Genomic DNA, 8,353 nt, shown 5'->3' with positions numbered 1-8,353 from the left:
CACCAAGACCAACATTATCTTGGACTTGGCAGTGGACTTTCGCAGATTTCCCAAGGTACAGGGTTATGAAAGTGCTATCAGCCAAGAACATTAAAACGATGCAGGATGTTCTTTCTAGTGAGGACACTAGAAAGAGAGGTCATTAAAATTTATAAATGTTTCCAAAAGCCCGAAGAATGATTTTCCCTCCCGGTTTTTAATGTCCTCAATGTCCTCATTCTTTTTCTTCTTCTTTCTATTTTCTTTCAAAGAATTGCAACTAGAAAAATGAATAATGTTAAAAATGAGGTCAAAAACATTACTGAGAGCAGTTCTACATGTATTCTGTATTTGAAACATAGTGTGCTTCATTCCGCAAAGATCAGACCCAAAGGGGAAAATTTTCTGCCCTCTTCAAGACTCATTTTAAAACAGGTATCTGATGGGAGTGATGGAAGAGTGTGAATTGCCTTCAGAATTTTCTCCTTTTGCACTTACCTGCAGGCAGTGAGAAGACCTGCGGAAGATCTGGTGAGGAGTAATTGACTGGCAGAGTACGTGATAGCTGGCCCAGCTTGTGAGACTGTACACTGACCAAGTTCCCATCAGAACCAGACACACAATGATCGCTCCGTTCTTAGAACCAAATGTGTCCTTCCTCAGCAACACTGTTTTTCCCTAAGATCCACCATTCATCGGTTACAAAGCTTGAAATTCTGGGTGACCTCCTCTGTGCACGGATGATCATCTCTTGGTAGAATGGGTGGCCCAGATGTTCTTCCTTCATCTCTGTTTACACAGAGATCTGCATCCTTGATAAAACAGCCTATGAATGCTACAGGGCCAGCTGCAACCCTGGGCACTATTTCATACACATGCAAGAGTATGGTGCAGGTACAGGGATCTCCTGTGGACTGACTGAAATGACGATCAAACTGTCCCACTTCACAGAATTTGACAGCTTGATCTATAATGAGTTGCTAGTGATTGAGCCAGCTCGCACACATACCAACAGCTAGCTAAACCCCATGATCTTCATCCTGGGAAATGAGTACCTGAGGTGGGCACTCCCTAAGTTAACTGGGAGAAAAGTAGCCACAGAGGAGAAATAAAGGCTAGAGCAAAAGAAGTGGCAGTTTCCAGGGTCAGCTGTTGTTTTTCCGCTTTATCCAACAAGAGATAAATTTCACTGGGACAAACTGGCACCTAATTCTCCTTCTGTGCGGATAATCCTGGTACCCCCTCCATTTGTGCATGCTGATGAGACTGTTTGAACTCTCTTGCCTCGCTGAGAAACATAGAAAAAGAGATTTCTTCCAAGATAAGTTACCATACAAAAGATACCATGTTTTACCTTTATTTTGGAAGTGTGTTCAGAGTATGTAGAAGTTTTCATTTTGAGCTAAGATTTTAGCAAGCCAAGGCTTAGTTAATTCCTTTGCTTGATTTATCCTTTTTTTTCTCCTTTCCTTTCCTTTCCTTTCCTTTCCTTTCCTTCCTTCCTTTCCTTTCCCTTTCCTTTCCTTTCCTTTCCTTTCCTTTCCTTTCCTTTCTCTTTCCTCTTCCCTTTCCTTTCCTTTCCTTTCTTTCCCTTTCCTTCCTTTCCTTTCCTTTCCTTCCTTTCCTTTCCTTCCTTTCCTTCCTTCCCTTCCCTTCCTCTCTTCCCTTCCTTCCCTTCCCTTCCCTTCCCTTCCCTTCCCTTTCCTCCCCTCCCCTCCCCTCCCTCCCCTCCCCCTCCCCTCCTTCCTCCCCTCCCCTCCTCTCGTTTCCCCTATCACTGTTCAAAGCAGTTTTAAACTTCCATACTTCTTACTGACATACTGTTTATTAATATTTCTCCCTTTTAAAGCAAAATCCCCTAAGATGAATGTCTGAAGGAGCAATCTTTTGCCACTTCATGGGACCTTTTGATTGGCAATAGCTGCAATACTTGCAGTGTGAAGATTTTCATTTCTTACACAGAGGCCTTCCTCCACATTGACTTTATGATCCCTGTCCTAAGTCCAAGGCAATTTGACAGAGCTCATGGACTGCATTGTGTTCTCCCTGTGTGGAAACTTGGTATTAGCTCACCTAGAAGACCTTTAAGAAGGCAAAGTGAGTTATGTGGCTTTACGGGTGGACATTAAAATGGACTCTGAACAACTGTGTGAGGTGTAGCCACACAGATTTGCTGGGTGACTAATGGACTCACAGCTCTACTCCCAGTGGACTTATTAAATCTATTCCAAAGCTCATACTGTCAGCAGCCTAGGGTGATTTAACAAATCCCTTTGGGACTCACTAGAAAAGCAGGAATTTAACATTCCTTGAGTCTCAGAGCTGACTTTAGACAAGCATACAGCCGCAGTTTTGTCAGTTCTCTATGACTTTATCACAGCACAAAAGGTTCTGCATTGGGTGTTGAGAGTAATTGAGTACCACAAGCTCTGGCTCTCCAGAACTAGCTGTTATAGGGCAGGGTTGAAGGTGTAAGTCACCTCTACATCCTCGTGTATTCTGTCAGTGTTGCGCTTCAGCTTCTGATTTAGGGCTTATCTTCTTCACATTGGCAGGAATGCTTTGGAAGCAGGCAGAAAGTTCAGCTTCTATTTTGATTGTTTGCAATATTCATAACCAATCAAGATTCTTTTTTGTTTGCTTGTTTTTGTTCTGTTTTGTTTTAAGTAAAGTCTTGTACTACTTAAATATCAGAACCATCCTCCAGTAAGAGGGGACCATCTGCTCAGGATAACTTGGGTATATTAGGGGGGACCATAAAACATTTTATTCTCTTTTTTAAAAATAAAAAAAAATCCAAATTAAAGCAAATACTTTCTGTTCTATTGCCAGACTTACTAGTTGATTGGGTAAGAAGAATTTACAGATGCTGATAAAAAGGAAGAAATTTATTTACCCATTTTCACTTTTTACACCAAAAATTATCTTTTCTTTTATGGAGAGAAAAGACTTCAATTCAACTCATTCAAGTTCTTTTTCCAGACACCATATTTTTCCAGACACCACTGGAGACTACGTAAGCTCATTTTTCCTACTCTTTTTCACTTTGGGTTTCTTGCAGAGAGAAGGGGCTGAGACATTGACTAGAAAGAAAATAACACTTTGATTTGGTTGATTTTCAGTTGTTTTTGTAAGATCTTTAGTGCAGGAGAAAAACAAGCATCTGATTGGAGACATCAGCATCTGTCTCTCAGCAGACTCGAAGAAACAGAGGAGCATCCGTGCATGTCCTTGGCGGCTTTAAAGCCCTATGAAAACGTCAGTCGCGGGAGTTGTAGCAGAGGAAAGTACCAATGTAAATTCACACTTTACAGGCTTGTGGCTCCACTGGTAAGAGCTGTAGACCCCTTTTGGGGTATTCAGCCATTTCTGGAGCATCTACATGCTGTTAAAAATGTAGCGATCATCCAGGTGCTTGGTTAGTCCTGCACTCAGAAGCTCAGCATAGCTGCAGCAAGGAAATCACAGTGCCATTGATTTCCAAATACAAGAACCCTGGATTCATACTCAGACATGGCTTTAGTTTAGCAAAGTGGGGAATTTTGACATGTCCTGCCATTTCCCACATCATTATTTTTATTGTCTGTCTGTTTTGAACCACGCACTGTAAACAAGCTTCTCCTTTGTTGCACAGGGTTCCGATTTGATGTCCTCCTATTTCTCTGCTATTTGGAAGATGAGAATTTGTGTTTGTGTATTTTTGATTATTTTGCCAATGTTTCTAAATTTTCATTTCAGAATGAAAATAAATAGGCAGGAATAGTGAAATACAAAATGGGGATAGATATTCAAGGTCTGAATTTGTGACTGCATGTGTTGCATAGCTGATCCCTCATAAATATGCCAGATATCAAGCCGCTAAGGTTTCTGACTGAGTGAAACACATGAATCTGTCCTCCTCAAGCAAGTTCCCAACTGGGAAGGTGAAATCCACACACAGCTGAATATGCAGAGAGCTAGCCGTCAGGGAAAGAAGGTGTCATAGCATTCTCAGAGTCTGTGATGGGAGTTCTTCTTTAGGGAAGAGGTTAGAAACTCAGAAAAGATTTAGCAAATAGTAGCAACAAGTATGTAGGGCTTTCAAATGATCTTGTAGTGAAAGTCTTAACCTGTAATCTGTGAGATCTATGAAGAAGTTGTCAGTGAGATCTCTGAAGCCTATTCAGATGTCATCTCACTAAACTGCAATGACCAACACAGAAGTCTTCCACTAAGCATTTGCTTTCCTCTACAGTGAAGGAAGAGAAATATCTATAGGCACAGATTCATGCATTTCATGTCTGATAATTGCAGAAAGGTAGCTTAAAGTAGACCCCTGAAATCAGGAAAGATGGTTCATGAGATTTATTCTGCCAGGAGGCAAATCCTTCCGCTAACTGATAGCTCCTGAATAATTCAGAGAAATAGATCAGTTTGCATTGCATTGTCTGGAAATGGAAGAAGTCCAGGTATCTCACCGGAAAGTCTGTTCTGGTACTCACTGTGCTCCAAACTTGAATACTTCTGCTAATATTAGGCATCGCCTTTTGGTGAGACTACTAGGCTTCACCCTGTTTTGTCTTTTGTTCCTCCATACAGCTCTAATTTGTAAGACTGCCATCGTGTTCTTTCCTCTCACACCATCAATTTATTTCTCCTTTCACTGTGTCCTTTCTCCTAGGTGCACCACAGCAGAAGACATGGTGTGGCAGAATCACACTAGGGTGAGTGATTTTTTCCTCTCAGGCCTCACCACCAACCATGCTGTAGAGCTGGCCCTCTTCATCTTCTTCATGATGATCTATGTGCTGATTATTTTGGGCAACAGTCTCATCATCTTTACAATTACGCATGATCAGCGTCTGCACACTCCCATGTACTTCTTCCTCAGTAACCTCTCTGTCATTGACATCTGCCACTCCTCAGTGGTGATTCCCAGGATGCTAGCTGACTTCCTGGCAGACAAGAAGAGCATCTCCTTCGAGGAGTGCATGGCACAGATGTTCTTCCTCCACCTCTTTGCCTGCACAGAGATTTTTCTCCTCACCATCATGGCCTATGATCGCTACCTAGCCATCTGCAATCCCATGCGTTATGGCACCATCATGAGCCGGAAGATGTGCCTCCAGCTGGCCACAGTCATGTGGATGGGAGGGCTGATACATCCTGTAGCCTTCACTGTCCTGACTCTCAACCTCCCATACTGTGGTCCCTGTGCCATCGACAACTTCTTTTGCGATGTCCCCTTGGTCATTAAGTTGGCCTGCACAAACACCCATGTCTTAGAAATGCGCATTATCTCCAACTCAGGCCTCATCTCTGTGGTCTGCTTCCTGGTGCTGGTGACTTCCTGTGTGGTCATCTTGGTCTCACTGAGGAACCATCTCTCGGAAGGGCAGCACAAAGCCTTATCCACCTGTGCGGCTCACTTGACAGTTGTGACAATGTTCCTAGGACACTGCATTTTCATCTATCTCAGGCCAGCCAAGAGTTTAGCGGCAGACAAAGTAGTGTCAATCTTCTTCACTGCCATCACCCCTCTGATGAATCCCATTATCTATACTTTAAGGAATGAAGATATGCAAAATGCTTTGAGAAAGCTATGCAGGTGGCAGATTGATTGCCAAGACAAGTGAAACAAGTGACACTGCTGGAGGTGACCGTGAGGATTCCAATCCCTGGGTATTGCCTGTGCCTATCCCCTTCACGCAGGGTACTCTCCGATCATAAATCTTTAGCTTTTGCCTTCTCTGCACCCAGAACATGGACTTGAAATCAAACAATGACATTAGGTTCAATGACATCTTATCTTAATCTTATCTTCTTCTTTTTATCAAGAACAGAAAATAATCATAGATGCATTTATGGCGTTGAACATACTTTGGAGGCCATACTAGCTTCTGCCCACTCCCAGCTTGTTCTCAACTGTATTTCTTGCAGCATATTAAAGCATTTTGTACCTGAGTGAGAGATTCACTCAGAATCTTGGTGCTTCTACTAAATCTATGTCATGGAATGAGTGGTGGAGGGGGTGAGTGACACAATGCACTTGACTCGTGTGAAAGAGATAGTAATCGGTTTTATTGATGTGGACAATGGTTTCATGAGATTCTGTGGCAAGGTCACTTACTCTTTACTGCATGGGGTACAAGATGATACACAGAATTACCAAGGAGACCCTCACAACTCAGGAGCCTGCTGATAAGACCCCATACCTTCAAAGAGCTCACACTCTACCTGTACTTGCTGGAGATCAGTCCCTGCCCTGCCATCATGTTATTCACGCTCTTCCTCTACCTCTGCCATACTATCATATGAATTACAACTCGAATAGTTAGTTCCTCTAAGTCCTGCTGTAAATATTTCACTGTTTTTTTTTCTTCATAAACATGCAGCACACATACAAATTAATAATGATGGGGATCAGTGTCGTCTGTGTTTTTTGTTAGGAGGGCACATATAATGATCTTTCTGCGAGCAGGAGGGCAGGTACAAAGTCTGCGCATGCTGCAGGTGGCTGCATCCCCATTATGGCCATTAGGGACAAAACTGGCCTTTGAGAGCCAGCATGACCCAAGGAAGAGAAGCAACGTAGGAAGTCACTATGAGGTCAGCTCACGTCCATGGGCCCAAAGCAGGTAGTGAAGTAGGCAAGCTCCAGACCCAGGAGGGGAGGAAGGATTCACAGGTCTGTGGAGGCGATACTCTTTCTGGGAAGGAGTGTGCACTTCGTGCCTACCCCATCTTCCCCTCTTCTACCCTTTGGGTCCCTGACAGGGGGGCCTTGAGGTTGGAAGGGAAGTGAGCCTCTCCTTCATTCTCCATGGGGTAGCGCTGGAGTCCAGTCCCCCAGCATTAGGGAAGATGGGGAAGGGCATAGCTCCAACCAGCTACCCCACCATTGCCAAGTAATAGGGAACAGAGATGATCTCCAGGATGCTAAGGCCTGTAAGATCAGTGGGCTCCTCCACAGCTCCCCAATGTAGACAGCCGGTAGGTTCTCCGCAGTGTCCTGGTGGGCACAGGCAGCACAGGGATCTGCTCTGCGGTAGGTCTGGGCTGGAGCCCTGGGCAGGAAAGGGTTCTGAGGGGCAGTGACAGGCCTCCACAGAGAGCAGGTCTGTTCCCCTCCAGGCCAGAGCAGGTGAAGGGCCTCAGCACATTGACTGCACTGCAGAGTGCTGTGCTGAGCGCATGAGCCCGGGCCCTCGTCCAGACAGCCCACAGGACATTGTGTGCCAGAGGGGAGATACTGTGTGAAGTTGGGGCCCTGCTCCGGCATCTCAGGTGCAGTCCTCTAGGACAATATGGGTTGCTGGGAGTGGTTCGTGTCTGACATAGAAAATCCTGCAGTAGGGTGATGTAGAGCAGGTACATGGGACATGTACATGTACCTGCCGGGACATGGGGGACAGCCATGGAGTGGGACCCGCTGCCTCGTGCTGGGCCCCGGAGCCTGGGCAAACACCTGCAGACACTGTGTGTGAAGGGCATGTTCCCCTTCTGTTCCACACCAGCTCCGCCTTGATCATTGCTAGTGCCCAAACCTTAGAATCATAGAATCAGAGACCTGTTTTGGTTAGAAAACACCTTTTTAGATCACTGAGTTGAACTATAAACAGTTCAATACCACACCTGCTAAACCATGTCCTTAAGTACCTCATCCACACATGTCCTGAGCACTGCCAGGGACTGTGACTCCATGATGTTCCTGGGCAGCCTGTTCCAATGCTTGGCTCGTCTTACCCTGTAGACATTCCTCCTATGGTCTTAACTGAACCTCCTGTGGTGCTGCTTGAGGCCATTTCCTCTTGTCCTAGCTGTGGTAATTCTGGAGAAGAGATGGACCCCTCCACCTCACTACAATCTCCTTCCCTGGGAGGAATTGCCGCCTTCGCTGGGTGTTTCAGCTGCCGCTCCCCTCATGCAGCCCCTGGTGACACACGCTGAGGTCACACTGGCTTGTGCTGCATCACAAGGAGGTGACCCCCAGCGACCGGCAGGGCCCCGTCACTTCCCTGCCAGGCACGCGCGCTGCTGGTCACTGCTCGCCGTGCTCTGCTCCACTGCTGCCCTTTGGAGCTTCTCGGTGACGAGGAGCGCACACAGGAGGCAGTGAGAGTGCTCGGGGAAGCTCTCCCTCACGGGCTGAGAACAAGGGGCTCGTTGGAGAGAGAGGAGTCCTTGGCGAGGTCGCGGGAAGAGAATCCTTCTTCCCTGCTTGACCAGCGAACCAAGGACAGGTGGGAAGCCAAGATGGAGGGCTTCTGGACTCAGATCATCAGTCCGGCGTACTCCGTTTTGTTCCCTGTGCTCCTGCAGCTCTCTGCTGAGGGTAAGGGCTTTGGGCGCTGCTGCAGCAGGTGCCGCAGACCATGTTAGTTGTCAAAGCAGC

At 45.9% G+C, this 8,353-nt stretch overlaps 1 protein-coding gene across 1 annotated transcript; it reads left to right on the top strand.

Annotated features, from left to right (window-relative positions):
• Positions 1-4,658: 4,658 nt before the first annotated feature.
• Positions 4,659-5,594, top strand: LOC148591172 (olfactory receptor 4E1-like). Its single transcript, XM_088538070.1, has one exon. It carries the CDS (start codon positions 4,659-4,661, stop codon positions 5,592-5,594), a length of 936 nt encoding a protein of 311 aa, XP_088394196.1.
• Positions 5,595-8,353: the final 2,759 nt, after the last annotated feature.

This window comes from Tinamus guttatus, unplaced genomic scaffold (assembly GCF_059628265.1).
Source record: "Tinamus guttatus ecotype Peru unplaced genomic scaffold, ASM5962826v1 Tinamus_guttatus_pri_ptg000926l, whole genome shotgun sequence".
Classification (NCBI taxonomy): domain Eukaryota; kingdom Metazoa; phylum Chordata; class Aves; order Tinamiformes; family Tinamidae; genus Tinamus; species Tinamus guttatus.
Note: the sequence above shows the minus strand (reverse complement) of the source record. Positions and strands in the feature narration are given on the sequence as shown.

Excerpts from the sequence above, each read along its gene's own strand:
- LOC148591172 (XM_088538070.1), top strand. The coding sequence starts at position 4,659 with ATGGTGTGGCAGAATCACACTAGGGTGAGTGATTTTTTCCTCTCAGGC.